Below are 19,448 nucleotides of genomic sequence, written 5' to 3'. Positions count from 1 at the left end.
CACAGACATTGACAAAAGAAATATTAAGATATGTATCATTATCAACAGTACAAATTCTTTCTTCAACACAATAATTATGATCAGAAACAAAAGTTTGGATATTTTCCACAACATCACTACTATGCAAAGTCTCTTCATCATCCTCCTGCACATCCTATAGGAAATGCTGTAACCCTAACTCCTTCATAATTTCCTCACTCTGGTCAACCTTCAATACGTCAAAAATAGCATCTGGGGAAGTCAGTTTAAAGTTCTTTCCTTTAAATTTACAGTGAACGTTCCCATCTCTAAAGTATGTTGCCTCCACACCAGGAATCTTAGACACCTCAATAGACTTTTTTACCCCCCGTTCACTCTGTTGTTCCAAAAATGTCCGTTGCGTATTTTAGTCATACCCGATGAATTGTGGGTAACTTCTGTACATGTCTGGGAAAACCAACTTTCATTTTTGCATCAAAAGCTAATGTGAAAATGCATTTTCTAGCATAATTGTCGTTAGAGGGTTGGTTAAAGTGTAAGTTATTGTTATTTTAGTTATAATATTGTGATTTGTGAGGAAATTTGTTTACATTTTTTTTTATCACCAAATTACCTGTCAGACCTCAGTGTAGCCCCTTTAATACATTTTTCAGGATTATGTTTAGATCATTCATGAGAAAGAAAACCTCATTACCGTTTTGAATGTGACGTTTTGTGTTTCGTCAAATAAATATGTTCATTTAACACATTTAAAACATTATATTTTCATATTTTGATACCTAAGACATTTGTCAAACTGCAAACGTCGTATAACCATAGAAAGAAGTTGGAAAATAAAATTTAGCTACTTTTAATAAGATAACCGTCGTTGCTAATCATGAATTCATGAAGCTGTAATCGGGAATTCATGAAGTTGAAATGTCCCCACCGGTCTTTCGTATAAAACCAAATACAATTCATGTCCCGCATTCAGTTCAGTATCACGTGTGACAGTATATATAACATTTGATCATTTTCTTATGAATATGCCTTAAGTGTTTCATAATGTAATAGAGCGGATTCAAGATTGCTTGAACTGTAACCTTGGCAATAAAGTGGATCGCTTGAAATCTAGGGTCCGTACGTTCTATGGGATTTTGCTTGACAGGACGGCTGGGCATTTATTACCATACGATAAGTACGGAAACTTAAAAGAACAAAAAAACTTTCGAGTTCTTACCAGTATTTTGTCTGACAATAGCTTGTTTTATGTCAAACATGTCTATTTAGCGGATTATGTAAATAAAAAGTAACACACTTTTCTGACGTAGTTTATTAAATAATGAATCTACAGATTTAGACTATCCTTTTTATTTTCTTATATAGCTTTTAAGATTATTGTTTCTATGTTAGTACAATTCATTTATTAAATAGGCGTCACGCTCTGTTGATGGTATATATTTGGCCATGTATACGGCATATCTGGAGTTCTAAAATGGAATAATACCAGTGAAACCACAATCTGAAAGAAAAAAGTAAAGACAATGTTACACCTCGCAAGTTTGGTTAAGATATAAACAATAATAATATAAATAACAATTAAGAATTTCGTACCATTGGACATTGAAAAAGCAGCAAATTAATCAATAAATTGAAACTGAATTAGAATGATCTATAGAAAAGCTCATATGTTGTACCTTAGATGAGAGGTTTCTATACTTTATTAATCTGTAAACATTTGAAATCAGAATCATTTACCTGGTCCATCTTTCCAGGAAAACTTAACGATCGGTCCGGAGAACCGCAACCCAAAGTTGTTCCACAGGTCAGCTGTTATAAGTTCCCAAGGTAATCCTTGTAGGTCAAGGTCACCTAGAGAAAACGACAATAGAATTATTCAAAGTATATGCATATATTCATGTAGATATAAATGCATTTTTCAATCACAGAACAATCGTATTTGGAAGAACGTTTCACATATATATAGAACCAGTGCAAAGAATGTCGATAAGGCATTTGACATGATGAATGAAAAATTAAATTAGATACCTTAATGTATAAAAAAGCGCAACGAATGTCGGGAAGGCACGTAAATAAGGGTGTGAAATTTAGACTAAATCGCTGTTATATAAGAAAAGGTATGCATGGAAGCACAAATAATGTCATGAAGATATGTGACGTAAAATATAAGAAATTAGATTAGAGACTTTCAGGAAGCTCAAAGAATGTCGGGAAGACACTTGACCTTATTTATGAAATTCAAGCACCAAAAATGCCATGTAGGCATGTGACCTTGTAAATGAAAATTGAGACAGGAAACTTTATGGGAGCGCAAAGAATGCCGGGAAGACACGTGACCCAATATATAATTAGGAAAAACAAATTACCTACCATCGCAATGCTGTCCGCGCTGCTCAATCGGTTAGAGCATAAAACTTGTAATCTTGACATTGTTGGTTCGATTACCGGACTGGCAAACTAGAACAACAAAAATGTAATCAAATCAAGATCCCATACATGAGTGCTTAAACATTTGGCACGCTCAAGAACCAGGAGAAGCTTCTTGAATTGATGTATCTTTCTGCACATATTTGTATATCTTGCAATATCCTCCAAAAGCTAAATATGACTAACACTCTCCTGGAGGAGTCGCCCGTATGGACAACCGAGTAAAGGGACCGGTCTTTATAACTAGGATAAATAAACTCAAATACACACGACCTACCATCTCCTCTCCAAGCCTTAACTAACAGTCCTAGAAAGCGGAAAGAGCACTCTCCATTTGCAAGCCTCGAGTAGCATACGTCTTGCCAAAAGTATTCGGACAAATCTTGGCTGTAAAATTTGATATCATCATCGGCATCTGAAAAATAATCATTGTTTACCTTCAACTTACTTCAAATATTTACATCGATAATGCACACGTGTTGCAATGAAAAAAATATGTCCGTAAATGCGAATGTGGTAATCGAATCTTCTCGACTCTTTCCATCAAACATCGGATAAGACTGGTCCCCTGCGTACGTATATAACCATAATAGGACAGATAACCAGATAAACTATAGATAAGTAATAGAAAGAGCACCGAAACACGAGGTTATCTGATTTGTACGAGGGGGCGTAGCCCCCGAGTATAAATCAGATTACCGAGTGGTTTGGTGTTCTTTCTCTTTTGTATCATAGTCAAACATAAAAACACGTTCCCTGTTGTCACAATATAAAACCCCGGCAAAAATGAACCAATGAACGAACATCTGAATATGACATTTCTGTCGCTTTCCATTTCTCTGCCGTCACAATATGTAAACCCCAGCAAAAATGAGCCAATCAACGGGCATGCTCTGGAGTGCGGGTAACTAATACCCGCACTCCAGTTAACGCACTGTGCATGTATATGTATACGATTTAACCCTGACACATTTTCAACAGAAAGGTCTCCAAACTATGATACAATTGTGTTATTGTGAATACTAGGCAAGATGTTCCCATTGTATCTATGACTCAATATTGTGTTGATTTTGTCACAATATTAAACGATACTTGTAGGCCTATTCCATCTGTTTTTAGGCGGTTTACCCTACATATTCGTCGAATCTGACTAGATTTTGTCGTGATTGTTGTGTATAATGTTTTTCTATATTTAGATATGTATCTATGGTAACTATCAATTCAATAGACAGTCCTGAATTTTAAGCTAGTCTAGTTTATATTGAAAACGAAGCCGTAGATTTGATAAATGATGCCCCCAATAAAATAAATTAGAGATAATTTAAGAGATAAACAGCACTGGTGGTTCTTTTGTTCGAAAGAATATCGGTAAATGTGCATTATGAATAATAAATTGAATTACCTCCCTTTTCTATCACTCTCCCACAGTCATCCTCACTTTTTGTTGTGACAAACGAAAGATTCCAGCATTCCTGAGCCTCGAATGAGCTGTGTACATGTATATATGAGCCACGTCACGACAAAACCAACATAATGGGTTTGCAACCATCATGGATCCAGACCAGCCTGCGCATCCGCGCAGTCTGATCAGGATCCATGCTGTTCGCTATCAGTTTCTTTACTTGTTATAGTGTCTGTAAGCGAGCAGCATGGATCCTGGATGCGCAGACTGGTCTGGATGTTTGCTGGTCGCAAACACATTATGTTGATTTTGTCGTGACGCGGCTCATATGTATTTTAAGCAAATTTATCTAACAAATAGCGTTTTCTTTTCTGTCTATTTTTAAAAATAGAATGAATGGAAACTGAAAAGGAGGAAATGCGACGAACTTGGAACTCTATCTAAATGTCCTATGACGCTACAAAGCAACTTGCGAAAAAAAATTCTGAAAAAAATTAAAAGTTAACATATATAATTATATAATTTTAGCATTATCAATGCCCGGATAAATGCGTTACGGACGAACGTTCTCAAAATAATATGGACTACATACAGTCACTGTATTACGTAACTTACAAACAATACAGCTCAGCCAGTCCGGTTGTAGAGTCATTCCACCTTTGATTTCCCTTCCTGCAAAAGGTCTGACCTGTATTGAATGATGAGGAATAAATGCCTATCCAGTGTTCACCAACCACGTACTGTGGATATACAAAAGTAATTAATTTTCTAATGTACGATAGTGAAAATTATCAATGAGATAAAAGTCATATCATACTGTTAATTACTGATTGAGAATAGGATTATGGTCATTTAGTATCAAATCACCTAAACCTGACCTGACCCAATCCGTAACATCCGTGTAGTATGATCAGACTTCATCCGTAACATCCGCGCAGTATGATAAAACTCAATCTGAAACATCCGTGCTGACTGAATTCCATCCGTAAGATTAGTGCAGGATGACAAGAATCCATCCGTACATCCGTGCTGTCTGACTTGACTCAATCTGAAACATCCGTGCTGACTGTATTCCATCCGTAAGATCAGTGCAGGATGACAAGAATCCATCCGTACATCTGACTAGACTCAATCTGAAACATCTGTGCTGACTGAACTCCATCAGTAACATCCCTGCAGTATGACAATCCATACGTAAAATCCGTATCAAACATCGTCCGTACATCCGTGATGTTTAACTATAGACAATAGACCAGACTTCATCTGTACACCTGTGTAGTATGACAATACTCCATCCGTGACATCCATGCTGTCTTACCAGACCCATCCGTAACATCTGTGCTGTCTGACTTGACTTCATTTGTAACATACGTGCTGTCTGACTTAACTTCGTCCGTAACAAACATGTAGTCAGACCATTCTGTGCCCATAACATCCGTGCAGTCTGGCAAAATTCTATTCTGTTGTCTGCTTTGAAAGTTTTATTTTTGTAATATTAACACCAATTTCGAATGTACTTGATAATTTTAATACGTATTTTGTGTATTATAATTTCTGACTTTTGACACCTGCCCATGAAATGTCAACAATTCTAAGATTTATGCTATAGATCTTCATGTCTGTACACATAGACTTATGTTTATAACTTACGTATTAGCATGAACGCACAAACAGAAGCACGCAAACGCACGCACAAGTGGTTATCAAAGCAATTATGTTAATATGAATAACAAAGCTTACCTGTTGGAAATCTGCAAGTGTGACAAGGTCAGATTCGCTAATGAAAGGACAGGGGTGGCCATTTGTTTCTCCACATTTACTTTTACTTTTCAGATTAGCGCTGGCTCCGACGGCTAGACACATCAAAATGAATGAAACGTACTTCATTTTTCTTCGTCTTCTATGAAGAGAATTATCGTTCTGTATATATAAAATGATTAAATGTAATCTTACAATTTGGCCTGATCTTATTTTGTTATAAATTTGGTTAATTTATCATAATGATGATGCTTTTTAGATTTATCAGTCAAAAGATATATACACTGTACAATGTAATTTAAGCCAAAACTGGAGGCATCGGATTCCAAGTGCACATTAAACACATAATGATTATAGTGGACACAAAATAATTGTAGTGCACACAAAATGATTATAGTGCACGCAAATGGCTATAGTGCACACAAATGAATGTACCGCACGCATAATGATTTATTGTCCACGCAAAATGATTATTGTGCACGCAAAATTACTATGGTAGCTATAATTTCAACGTACACTTACTCATCAGTTTGCAGTTACAATTATAAATCACATTACACAGCATATCTATTGGAAACATTACACAGTTTATTATCGAAACAGAGAATAGTTCAGTCTTTTTTTGTCAGAAGTTTTCACCCCAGATAGATTAAAATTCTATCAGCAAATAAGTTCAGTTATGCATTAATTAATTTAAACCAACTAATCATACAAATATTTAAAACATAGCACGTGTTGTATGACTGAAATTGAATTTGATTTTACGTTTGTTAAAAAAGAAAATGATACAATAATTAAGTATAAATTTTCTTACCTTAAATGTTATGTCCGTGCAAACGCTGTGAAAGAATGGAGTGATGAATCTAAAACCAATTATTTAAATCGTTGTATATAATTGCACAGTGAAAAACAACACCAAATGTTGCCAAGGTAAAACTCGCTATATAATGACACCTTTGATATATGTCTTGTTATTGAAATTATAATTTTTGTGATATAGCAGACGATTCATTATAACAAAATAACAAAAGATGTTACAAATGGCTTGAAAATGGTTCATATGTATATCTAAGTACAGACATGTCATGGCAAGATAATGTAACGTATGGTAGGGAAATTGCAAGTCCAGTGAATGTGAAATTTGTAAATATAAACTAAATAAACGAGAGTGTAACAAGTTGCATAAGATAAGATAAGATAAGATAGGAAAATAAAATGAAAGATAAGATAAGATAAGAAAAGAAAAGTTAAGAAAATGAAAAATAAGTTATATAAGGTAAGTAAGAAAAGGCAGGGTAAGAAGAAATAAAATAAGAAAAGAAACGAATTCAAAATAAAATAACAGATAAGTTATGATAAGAAAAGATAATATAAGATAATTAAGACAAGGTAAGGTAAGAAAATATAAGATAAGAAAAGATAAGATAATAAAATAAAAAGTAAGTTATGATAAGAAAAGATAAGATAAGTAAGAAAAGATAAGATGAGTTAAGTTAAGTTAAGTTAAGTTAAGATACATGGTGTTTATAACGTGCGGAATGGCTTGGTCAAGTTATGGTATTTTTTTGAATGATATTGTTAATCTTGTGTAAAAGGGAATGGTAAATTTGGCTTGGTGTTGTAAGTTGCCAAAAGGCAGGTCAAAGCTTAAACTACCGTAGCACTTACTACTCCTGGTACAGTAATGACATTAAGTAATTTTGAACACGGCCAATTGGAACACCTCGGCTATTATTACTATTGTGTTTGAGATTCTTATCCGATGTTTGACGGAAATGGTCGAGAAGATGCGATTAGAACACGGCATAAGGGAGGTCAAGATGACCGATGCGTATTTTCCTACCATATAAATAATTGCTTTCAAATCACGATAAGAAAATATCATACATTACAGATATATTTAAAACTGCAACAGTTGTTGTTATTGTAAATGCAATCAATAATTTGCAGTGAACATTTTACTTTTTTGCCGGCAAACTACGTTTATGCTTTAATTGTATAAGATAAAAGTCACGTTCACATTTAGATCAATACTTTAACCATTGAATGTTCATTATGAATGTATTAAAGGTTAGAAAGTATTTCAGTCTATTTAATTATACAAGACAAGCATAAAATATTGGTGTTTATATATTCGTTTTCATCCTGGTTCAACTACTGATGGTTTTGGGGATATACATGTATCAATTTATGTGTGTGTGTTTGGGGGGGGGGGGGGGACGGGGTCCTTTATGTTAAATATTCATTTATTCATTCATGGCCAGATCAAGGCAGTGTGATTTATTTTGCATGTACATGAACATGCACTAGAACACGCACTAGTACGCACGCACTCAATAATAATAATAATAATAAAAATATAATAATAATAACAACACTTGCTTTTGCCACCTGACAGCTTCGACAATTTAGCTATAGGATCTGAAACCGTTGATCTGAATTTATTTTTTCATCAAGCTTTGAACAACGATCTGGCTCTGAGAGTTGGCTCCAAGTTAAAAATTAGCTCGAAGTTAGTTAAATTTGCTTGAAAAAAACGGTCTCAGCTGGAAACGAACTGGAACTTTGAAATTGGATAACGGAGCTAACTTTTCTAAGCTCTATCTCACCGTTCCCTTCCGGGTGAAGATGTCATCCGCATGTCAAATTCCCCGCTGTTCTTTCACAATGGGGATCGTGTTGGATTAAAATGGGATATAGCCTATACAATGTGTGTGCTAGAAGTAGAAGGGGAGAGAGGACGAAAGAGTCACCTTTCTCGTGTTTTCACCACTGACAAACAATAACACAGTACTATTCAATTGTAAAAAGTCGTTTTATTTTGAAATAAATCATACTAGACATATTCATCTAATAACTAGAGTTACCTCCCTTAGTACTATGTGTTTATATTGGCAGCAAGGTGCGTGCATTTTAGCATGCATATTTTCAAAGAAATAAGAGTGATTGACCGTGTTAGTATTATATCGTGGCATAATATGTACTTGTGTTACATTGTACTGGCATTAATCCTTTGCTAGTAAACTGGAGTTCTCTCCCCCCTAGACAGGCGTAATCTAGTAGTTTCGACCTGTTTCGAACAAAAAATAATCGCAAGGTGAATCAAAAATACAAAACATGATTGGCATTTACAAAGGTCGTACTTCAGAATCGTGCACAAGCCCGATTGTTTCTTCGGCGAAACTATCAAGGTAGGATGAGGGATAGCGATTGACATTTTAGCAACGTTATTCCCTTTACTCTCTCTGCACAGCTCGGTCAATGCGTGATTTAGGTTGGCTTTTCTCGGTGCGAAAAACGACCGGGGACCAATCTAAATCACAGTTATGTAGCGGGATTTTCGAGCAAATATTTTATACATAAGAAATATATCTCGTGTTTATACTCAGAACTTTCGTAAGTTTCAATGTCCATTGTTTTATAGTCATTGGAAATTTAAAAAATAAATGTAAAATTAGGCCCCCCTTTAAAAAATATTCAATTTTGTCCCAAAATCAAGGGGAGCGGGACGCCCTTTTCCTGTGGTTTTAAGGGCGGGTGACATCAAAACCCCTTTCCCCACCCCTGTAACTGGGAAATTTGGGCAGGGGGCTTTATATTTTAAAAGTGAGGAAGCTATCCCGCTTTTTTTTGGGAAAGTCCCCGGGTTTTCTGAAAAATTTCTTACCCAAAAAAAGGAAACGGGGGTTTACGTAAATCAAAAAACCCCAACCCCCAAAAGGGGAAAAGGGGGCAAAATGTTTGGCTAAATTTGAGGGGCATCTGGGTTGTTTGACTGGTTTTTTCTAAAAAAACAGAAAAATTTTTTTCCCCTTTACTTAAACATAAACCTGACTAGGGATTCCCGGGCAAAGATAAAACAATTTTTTTTAAAAGATATATTCCAAAATGGATTGACTTTTCAGGGAATTTAGACTAAAAAAGAAAAGGATTCATTTTTGTTCTATAAGTAATACAGTCTTATAAAAGCTTATAAAAAGGGCCAAAAATAGCCTTACTTATAGGATACAACGGTGTGTGAGTTCATAATCAATGCAGGAGTCTCAAACTTTACATGTAATTGCAGGAGTCTCAAGACTTTAAATGTAATTGCAGGAGTCTCAAAAATTTTACATGTAATTGCAGGAGTCTCAAGATTTACATGTAATAGCAGGAGTCTCAAGACTTTACATGTAATTGAGGAGTCACAAACTTTACATTGTTATTGAAGGAGTCACAAGAAATGTACATGTAATTGCAGGAATCTCAAGACAGGCACATGTAATTGCAGGAGTCTCAAGACTTTACATGTAATTGCAGGAGTCTCAAGACTTTACATGTTATTGAAGGAGTCTCAAGACAGGTACATGTAATTGCAGGAGTCTCAAGACTTTACATGTAATTGCAGGAGTCACAAGACTTTACATGTTATTGCAGGAGTCTCAAGACAGGTACATGTAATTGCAGGAGTCTCAAGACAGGTACATGTAATTGCAGGAGTCTCAAGACTTTACATGTAATTGCAGGAGTCTCAAGACTTTACATGTTATTGAAGGAGTCTCAAGACAGGTATATGTAATTGCAGGGGTCTCAGGAAAGGTACATGTAATGCAGGAGTCTCAGACAGGGGTATGTAATTGCAGGGTCTCAGGACAGGTACATGTAATTGCAGGAGTCTCAGGACAGGTACATGTAATTGCAGGAGTCTCAGGACAGGTACATGTAATTGCAGGAGTCTCAAGACAGGTACATGTAATTGCAGGAGTCTCAGGAATGGTACATGTAATTGCATGAGTCTCAAGACTAAACATGTAATTGCAGGAGTCTCAGGACTGGTACATGTAATTGCAGGAGTCTCAAGACAGGTACGTGTAATTGCAGGAGTCTCAGGAATGGTACATGTAATTGCAGGAGTCTCAAGACAGGTACATGTAATTGCAGGAATTCAGGAAACAGGTTCTCAAGACAGGTACATGTAATTGCATGAGTCTCAGAGACTAAAGATTTGTACATGTACCTACAGGAGTCTGAGTACTGGTACATGTAATTGCAGGAGTCTCAGGACAGGTACATGTAATTGCAGGAGTCTCAGGACAGGTACATGTAATTGCAGGGGTCTCAGGACAGGTACATGTAATTGCAGGAGTCTCAAGACAGGTACATGTAATTGCAGGAGTCTCAGGACAGGTACATGTAATTGCAGGAGTCTCAGGACAGGTACATGTAATTGCAGGAGTCTCAGGACAGGTACATGTAATTGCAGGGGTCTCAGGACAGGTACATGTAATTGCAGGAGTATCAAGACAGGTACATGTAATTGCAGGAGTCACAAAACTTTACATGTAATTGCAGGAGTCTCAAGACAGGTACATGTAATTGCAGGAGTCTCGAGGGCATGTACATGAAATTGCAGGGGGTCTTCAGGACAGGGATATGTAATTGCAGGAGTAATCAAGACTTGGTACATGTACCTGCAGGGGTCGTCAGGACAGGTACATGTAATTGCAGGAGTATCAAGACTTTACATGTTAATTGCCAGGAGTCTCAGGGCAGGTACATGAAATTGCAGGGGTCTCAGGACAGGGATATGTAATTGCAGGAGTCCCAAGACAGGTACATGTAATTGCAGGAGTATTAAGATTTTACATGTTATTGCAGGAGTCTAAGGACATTTACATGTAATTGCAGGGGTCTCAGGACAGGTACATGTAATTGCAGGAGTCTCAAGACAGTTACATGTAATTGCAGGGGTCACAGGACAGGTACATGTAATTGCAGGGGTCTCAGGACAGGTACATGTTATTGCAGGGGTCTCAGGACAGGTACATGTAATTGCAGGAGTATCAAGACAGGTACATGTAATTGCAGGAGTCACAAAACTTTACATGTAATTGCATGAGTCGCAAGACTTTACATGTTATTGCAGGAGTACCAAGACTTAAATATGTAATTGCAGGAGTCTCAGGGCTGTACATGAAAATATCAGTAGTGTCAAGATTGCACATGCAATTACAGCAGTCTCAGGAATGTACCTGTTATTGCAGGAGTCTCAAGACTTTACATGTTATTGCAGGAGATTCAAAACTGTAAAGGTAATTGCAGGAGGCGCAAGACTGTACACGTAATAGCAAGTCTTAAGACTGTACTTGTTATTACATGAGTCTTCAGACTGTACATAATATAATATTGCAGGATTCTCACGACTTGACATACTATTGCAGGAGTCTCCAGACTGTACATGTAAAGAATTGCAGGAATCTGAAGACTGTACACGTTTTGCAGAAGTCACTAGAAATGAACATGGACTTGAAGGGGGTATTAAGACTGCATATTGCGACAAGAACCCTCTTAAAGATCTATTACCGTGCGTTGTGTCAGCTTTATTGCGTTCACAGTGGCTATCAGAGCCAACTGTTACAATACCATTTTGTCTGATTCTGTTGCGGACAAGTCCTTGCATGAGTTCAAATGGTCTATGTTACTTTTAAATAAAACTACAACACACTCAGTTAGCATGACCAGACGTGCGTGTTTATTATCATAAATCATACCTATTTTTATATAAAAATTTTGGCCACACAAATAATAAAGGCATACCTTTCTTGCCTCAATATTCTACTTTAACAATTTGAAAATTTTAAAAGGCACGCAGACGAGAACTGTCCCGCACAGGAAAGAACACGTAGATCAAAACAATTCGTCCGTGTCTTTTAATTAAAATTCTCTGAGAACCCTGTGTCAGTTTGTCAATGATAGATCGCTGAATGTAGAAACATGTGTGTTATTAATGTCAAATTTTAAATTATTGATTAAATTGTGAATATTTATCGCAAAGAAGTTACTAACAATATATTTTAAAAGTAAAATACCGAAAAACACTTCTGTAAAAAAATTCAAGATTTTGTATCTAAGGAAAATGCAATGAACATTGACGTCAAATACATCATAATCGATTAATTAAATAAAAAAATGAGTCTAAAATAACGTTCAAAATTTGTATTCTTTTTTAAAGCTTTTTACTTCTTTTTTTCTTTAGATAAAAACAATTAACTGACAACACATACTATGAAGTTAAGATTTAAATGTTCGAAGTTGTTTTGTAAAATGACTAGTTTACAGATTACTCACTTACATAAATATATATACCTTTGTACATATATAAAACACTGGAAAACCGTGCAAAATACACACTTACCAATATTAAATTCATCACCCTCTCTCGCCATGTTTTTAACTGAACTGTTACCCCGCTCGGTAATTAAAATGCGCGTGCATGTAGGGAACCTTGCTCATTCTCTGTCCCAACGGTGTCGATCGCGAAATTCAATTCAACATGGCATATGAAAATGGCATATGAAAGATCGATTCCAGTGCATGTAATTTTCAATATTATTTCTTTGCTTTTTTAGTTTATTCGCAACGGAATCAGAGAGATGGTGGTTTAACGATAGTCAGCAAAAAAGGTGTTCTTTTACGAACAATTATATTCTTAACATTGAGAAGAATCACGTCACCGATCGGAAAAGCGACCATTTTTCTTCACTAAGAGATCTCTCACTTTATTTGCTTGTTGTTGTTATTGGATCAAATTTAAAAATTACGTTCAATTCACGACATTTTAGCAGGCGACAATTTTCCCAGCATTCCAAGGATAAAATGCAAATGTCATAGAATATTTACATAAATATGTGGTATACCTATTAACATTCTATGAACGCAATTATTCTAAAAGTGTTGGTATTTGAAGGGGAAAATTATTTTGATCATAATATTTCCGAACAATAAAATATTCAAGGGATTAACGTAATAATGTTATTATTTTATTCCCAAGATATCCTAAACCTCTCCCAACCACTTCTAGAAATAAAACAAACAAAAACAATATGTTAGTATGCCAAGGTTAAATGTTTGCAAACATAACAAACAACTAATTACGACGTTAGTAAGCGGATGTGTTCATTTTGTAACACTCTATTAATACATCAACTTGAATCTTTCTACCTTTTGATAATTTTGATGCTTTATTTGATGTTTTTAGAGATCATTTCATATTGTTGTGTTTTAAGCTGGATGCCTCTAGATAATAAACCAATTCAATAATATCAACCTTTAGAAAAATGTACTTATTTAAATGTAAAGAAAAGTAAAAATATTTTATAATTTAACAAATAATTATAACATGTTACATGCAATGAATGACTGATTTTGCAGTATTTTTCACCATATAGATATACCGCGTGGCCAACGTAGTAAAGTGTTTTTCAATATTTTGACTTTTATTTGGTTATTAACGTAAATTAATTCCTTTGCTCTCTGAAAATATTTTGCCTTTAAATACATGTTTAAAGTTTTAATGAAAATTAGCTGGAATCTGGAAAATGCGGTTGTCAGCGCGGAAAGCCACAGCTGGAATAAGCAACTGTTTGAGTTTTTGGAGAAAACAATTGGGACGGGGCTGGCAGGACGGCACAAAATATCCCCGTATAAACATTGCAGAAAAAACAGTTATTGTAGGCCCGAAGAAGGCGTATTATGGTATGGCGTTGTCCGTACATCCACCTGTCCATTGACGATGTTTCCACATCATTACATTTGAATGAGCACAATGATTGTTTTAAATTTAACATATAAATATATTTATCAAAACACAGATCGTATTCGATATTTTAGTTAGTTGCAATGAACCGATTACATTTTTAGAGTTATTCCCCGATTAAACTATTTTCTTTGCAATGATTGGTTTCCGCGGCACAACTTTTGAAGGCTATAAATGATTATGTTTATATATGACATTTTAATATGTCATACCAAAACACTGGACAAGTCAGATTTTTGTGTCCCCACTTTAGTGGCGGGCATTTAGATTTACCTTTGTCCGTCCGTCCGTCCATTTGTCAGTCCGTCCTTCCGTCCGTCCTTCCTTCCTTCCGTCCGTCCGTTCACTTTTGTGTAGCATGTAACTCAAAAAGTATTTGACCTAGAGTCATGAAACTTTACAGGAATGTTGATCAGCATGTGAAGTTGTGCACATGGGTATTTTCGCCTGGATATTTTTAGTATTTTTAGAGTTATTGCCCTTGAATTAGTAAAATTTTGCAATTTTCAACTTGTGTCGCATGTAACTCAAAAAGGATTTGACCTAGAGTCATGAAACTTTACAGGAATGTTGATCAACATGTGTAGTTGTGCATCTGGGTATTTTCGTCGGGATTTATTTAGTTTTTTAGAGTTATTGCTCTTGACTTAGTTTTGCATTTTTCAACTTGTGTCGCATGTAACTCAAAAAGGATTTGACATAGAGTCAAGAACTTTTACAGGAATATTGATCAGGCTGCATGTGTAATTGTGCACCTGGGTATTTTTGTCTGGATTTTTTGAGTATTTTTAGAGTAATTGCCCTTGACTTAGAAATTTTTTGCAATTTTCAACTTGTGTCGCATGTAACTCAAAAAGGATTTGACACAGAGTCATTAAACCTTACGGGAAGGTTGCTCAGCACATTTAGTTTTGCACCTGGGGTTTCGCTTGTGGATTTATCCAGTTTTTGAGTTATTACCCTTGACTTAGTAAAAACCTTTTCATTATGTTGTTATTTGTTCCTTGAGTGCTTGAGTTAGAATCAACCAACTTTACAGGAATAATGATCAACATCACTAAATTACAGGAATATTGATTCACATCACTGTGAAGCTATGAACCTGGGACTTTGCATGTGGATTTTTTTTCAGTTTTGTTAGAGTTATTGCCCTTGACTAACAGTAGTATAAATTTGCAATTTTCAACTTGTTCATGCATAGCTCAAAAAGTATTCACTTGTAGGCCTGAAAGTTTACAAGAATGTTGGTCAGCATGTGCACTTATGCACCTTGGGGTTTGTTTGTGGATTTATTCAGTATTTGTAAAGTTATTGCCCTTAAATTAGCAAAAGATTTATAGTTTTCCAAAAATATTTGCCCTAGAGTCATAAGATTGACAGAACAGTGGCGCGGTGGGGGCACCCTTGTCCTATGGACACATTTCTAGTTTGCAATAATCATCCAACTAATATTGAGAGTTATGCCCCCTTTTAACTGGAGTATTCTATGGAGCTATTAGTATCCGTAGGATAACTATTGAAGAATTTCAGTGATTGAGTTTATATTTGGTATTTTTGTGTGTTATATTAAAACACAATTCAAGTTTCATTTTTGCTGTAATTAAATTATTATTGATAGAGTTTTGTCGCCTTTTATTCATTGATTTTGTGTTAAATCATTGGTGTCCGTAGGATATATTTTGAAGGATTTTTATCCTTGCAATACATTATGCTTTGTCGTGACATAGTCGTAAGTTATTACACGACATGGTTCCATGTATAAAGAAGTAAATAATTCGTATATTATTGTGATATATGACAGTAAACATGTATACAGTGTATATAAACAATTAAATTATATTAAATAGAAAATAACCAGCACAATTCGATGGGCATTTAAGTCAACAAATACAAATTACATAGTGAATCGTCTTAAAAACATATCACATCAAACAAACAGTTACAATCATTTTCTTAATTTGAGGTTTATCTGTTTAAAACAATTTTCAATAATTACGTGTAGGTTAGAGTGCATATTGGGTGTTCTTCGTAAATAAGAAAGCTAAAAAGGAGCGGAGCTTGCGAAGCGACTGTAGCTTTCTTATTTACGAAGATCATCCAATATGCACTCTAACCGGCTTAGTGCTCCGCCCACTTGCGTTTTATAATATTAAACGTCCAGTTTATATAAAATCTGTTCTATTAAGATTTGAAACCCGAAAATTTGAAAAATCCTCGTCGGTGATTGGCTTAAAAAAATTGGCGAGCACTAATTAACAATACAATAACCGTATATTGTAATGAATTAAAAAAGAAAAACAAACAAATTGATACAATGACATTAATCAATGCATATGAACTTATGATTATATATTAATATGTACCTCTCATATAAACACCATTTAGCCTCGGATATGGTCATTTTAAGAATGTATATACATAGCTCTAAATTGATGCATGACGTGCACGTGTGTGGAATATATTGTATGGCTTTGCACTGTGAAATATTTTATTAGACTACTAGGATGTTGAAATTATTAAACTGTACAAATGAAACTGATGAGAGTTATGTGAAACCTAGACGATTCTCTCATCATTAATCAGTTTTTATCCATCATCATTGAACATTAAAAGAAATTCTTAATCTAAACAACAGGTCAAATATTATAACTTTGCCAACTCGTGTAAGTAACTATTCAAGCATTTACTTTAATTGAACAAATTGCGATTTCCTATACCATTTTACCATATGACTCTGGTGTTTTTTGAAACTGACCAGCTTATAAGTGACCATTATGCTACATATGCATACATACACATTTTTTTAAAATTTGATTATCCTTTTAAACGACGTGTATGGAACTATAATAATGCTAATTTCAATACATTGAATACTTGTATACAATCAACAGATTGGTCCTTCCTACACAATAAGAATGTTTACACAGCATGTAACAATTTCACTGATAAATTTCTAGATCTAGCAAAACATGCATACCTACATACTTTGTAACTGTACGCCCTAACAATAACCCTTGGTATAACAATGAAATTCGCAGAACATCCAGGAAGCGTGATCGATTAAAACAAAAGGCTGAACAATCTAATAAAACTTCAGACTTGAGCAAATAAAAAAAAATCAGAAAAAAGTTAACAATATGAAAAAACATGCACAAGAATTATTTTCCAATAATATTGAGTATTCACAACATGATTTGAATAATACAAACCCGTCTCATTATTGGAAACTTGTCAAAATGCTGATAAAGAAAATTCAAACAAATGTGATAAAATTCCACCTCTGAAAAATGATGACAATAGTTTTTCAGTTTCTAATGAAGAAATAGCTATTCTATAACAATTATTTTTTTCCATCTCTAAAATTGATGAAACTAAATTTTAACTAACAATTCGTTTAAAAACTGATTCTTTTATTGACAATATCCAAATAACCGAACACGAAATCTTAGATATTTACTCAAATTTAGTGATTAAAAAGCTAGTGGTCCTGACGAAATCATTCATCGCATGCTTAAGAAACATGTAGAACAATATGCCATCCCCTAAGTATCATTTTAATAGATCTTTACAAGAAGGTTCTTATCCTTGTTGTCTAAAAGCTCACGTTATGCCGCTTTTTAAAAAAGGAGATAAGGAACTTCCATCAAACTACAGGTCAATATCTTTAATCAGTTGTCTTGATTAGTTCATGGAACGAGTAATTTTTAAACATTTACATGATCATTTACATGTAAATAATCTTATTTACAAATATCTGTCAGGTTTTCTTCCAGGTCGCTCAACAGTTTTTCAACTAATTGATATGTACCACCAACTATGTATGATGAAAGAAACTCTACATGTATAGTGTTTTTGGAGATATTTCAAAAACATTTGACAGGGTATGGCATTCTGGTCTTTTATACAAGTTACATCAATTATGGTTTAATAGGGAACTTTAACAAATTGGTAGAAGATAATTAATCTAACAGAATGCAAAAGGTATTTGTTTGATCCTCACTTTCAGAGACTAGATATATAATTGCTGGAGTTTCTCAGGGCTCTGTTCTAGGACCCTTACTATTTTTGATATATGTTAATGACATAGCAGATTCATTAGAAAGTATAACAAAGTTATTTGCAGATGATAGTTCTTTAGCAGTTTCATCATCTAATATAAATATAATTCAAGATATTTTGAATCTGGATTCACAAAAAAATTACTGCATGGTCAAAACAATGGCAAGTTAATTTTAATTCGTTAAAACTGAAGTTGGTACTTCTCTTTAGCAGACCATGATTATCCAAAACTGGTTTTTGACAAAAATAATTTAACTCCGGTTCAACAACACAAACATTTTGGGGTCACCCTAAGCAATTGACGGGTCCTGGCATGAGCATATTTATAATATAACTTCTTCAGCTTCAAAAGTCCTAGGTTCTATGAAAATGTTAAAATTAAAACTCAATCAAATTAACATATTTTTTCATCATATCTGAGACCAATACTAGAATTTGCAATAGCTGTATTAATGTAGAAAAAGAAACCCTTGAAAAAATACAATATGAAGCTGCAAGAATTATAGTAACTGGCCTTAACTGTTTCAATTGACAAATTATTAAATGAAATTTGTTGGGTTTCACTTTCGGACAGACGCAAAGTTCTTAAACTGATGTAAGTGTATAAAGAAAAACATGGATTTTACCTACCTATAGTTCTGAATTTCAATGAAAACAATCATTATAATTTGAGAAACAGCTGTAACTTTTTAACAGTACAAAGACGTACAGAAATATATTGAACAGAGAGGTAACTTATTTATGCTACTAGACCTTATCATCCACTTAGTAAGGAACAACTTTTAGTTGGAAACCCACTACTTACTGATTGCGAAAATGACTTTGTATTTCACGAAGCACAGAAGTTTATAAAACATTCTGACAGATTTAGATAAAACTCAATACACCAGTAAATCATGTCTATGTATATGTATGTAATGTAATAATAATTTTAATACGATTCCCATACTGTAATTTGTGACAGGATATTCTGGTGTTGGATTTTCTAATTTTGACATTTCGTGTAACGACTTACGTTGCTTAATTCAATACTGTATCTTTTAATGAAATAGTTAAACATCTACTAACATCATTTTCAACGTAGACAGATCCGAAAAAGAAAAAACATAGAACCTGTAAACACAAACGCGGAAGTAGTGGCTTCACAACTATATATATCTAAATAGGGGTTTTGCAGTCAAAAGGGTTTATTAATTGTTTTTATGGGTTTCTTTCTTAATATTATAAGTATTTTTAGACTGACGTTTT

General features: G+C 34.5%; 1 protein-coding gene across 1 annotated transcript; it reads right to left on the bottom strand.

The window, feature by feature from the left end:
- Positions 1-1,273: 1,273 nt before the first annotated feature.
- Positions 1,274-6,550, bottom strand: LOC132744557 (uncharacterized). Its single transcript, XM_060733310.1, has 7 exons — positions 6,381-6,550; positions 5,549-5,728; positions 4,424-4,548; positions 3,809-3,894; positions 2,684-2,821; positions 1,717-1,830; positions 1,274-1,480 (listed from the first exon to the last, which is right to left on the bottom strand). The coding sequence occupies exons 2-7, from the start codon at positions 5,693-5,695 to the stop codon at positions 1,449-1,451; spliced, it is 642 nt and encodes a 213-aa protein (XP_060589293.1). The 5' UTR covers positions 5,696-5,728; positions 6,381-6,550; the 3' UTR covers positions 1,274-1,448.
- Positions 6,551-19,448: the final 12,898 nt, after the last annotated feature.

Source organism: Ruditapes philippinarum, unplaced genomic scaffold (genome assembly GCF_026571515.1).
Source record: "Ruditapes philippinarum isolate M1 unplaced genomic scaffold, ASM2657151v2 ctg4829_1_1_1_1, whole genome shotgun sequence".
Classification (NCBI taxonomy): domain Eukaryota; kingdom Metazoa; phylum Mollusca; class Bivalvia; order Venerida; family Veneridae; genus Ruditapes; species Ruditapes philippinarum.
Note: the sequence above shows the minus strand (reverse complement) of the source record. Positions and strands in the feature narration are given on the sequence as shown.

What these genes read in the sequence shown, in the direction of transcription:
- LOC132744557 (XM_060733310.1), bottom strand. Translation starts at nt 5,695, where the DNA reads ATGAAGTACGTTTCATTCATTTTGATGTGTCTAGCCGTCGGAGCCAGC. An exon ending in CACTTGCAGATTTCCAACAG is followed by an intron (nt 4,549 to 5,548) that starts GTAAGCTTTGTT and finishes GTATATCCACAG; the next exon opens with TACGTGGTTGGTGAACACTG. An exon ending in CTGGCTGAGCTGTATTGTTT is followed by an intron (nt 3,895 to 4,423) that starts GTAAGTTACGTA and finishes ACATGTACACAG; the next exon opens with CTCATTCGAGGCTCAGGAAT.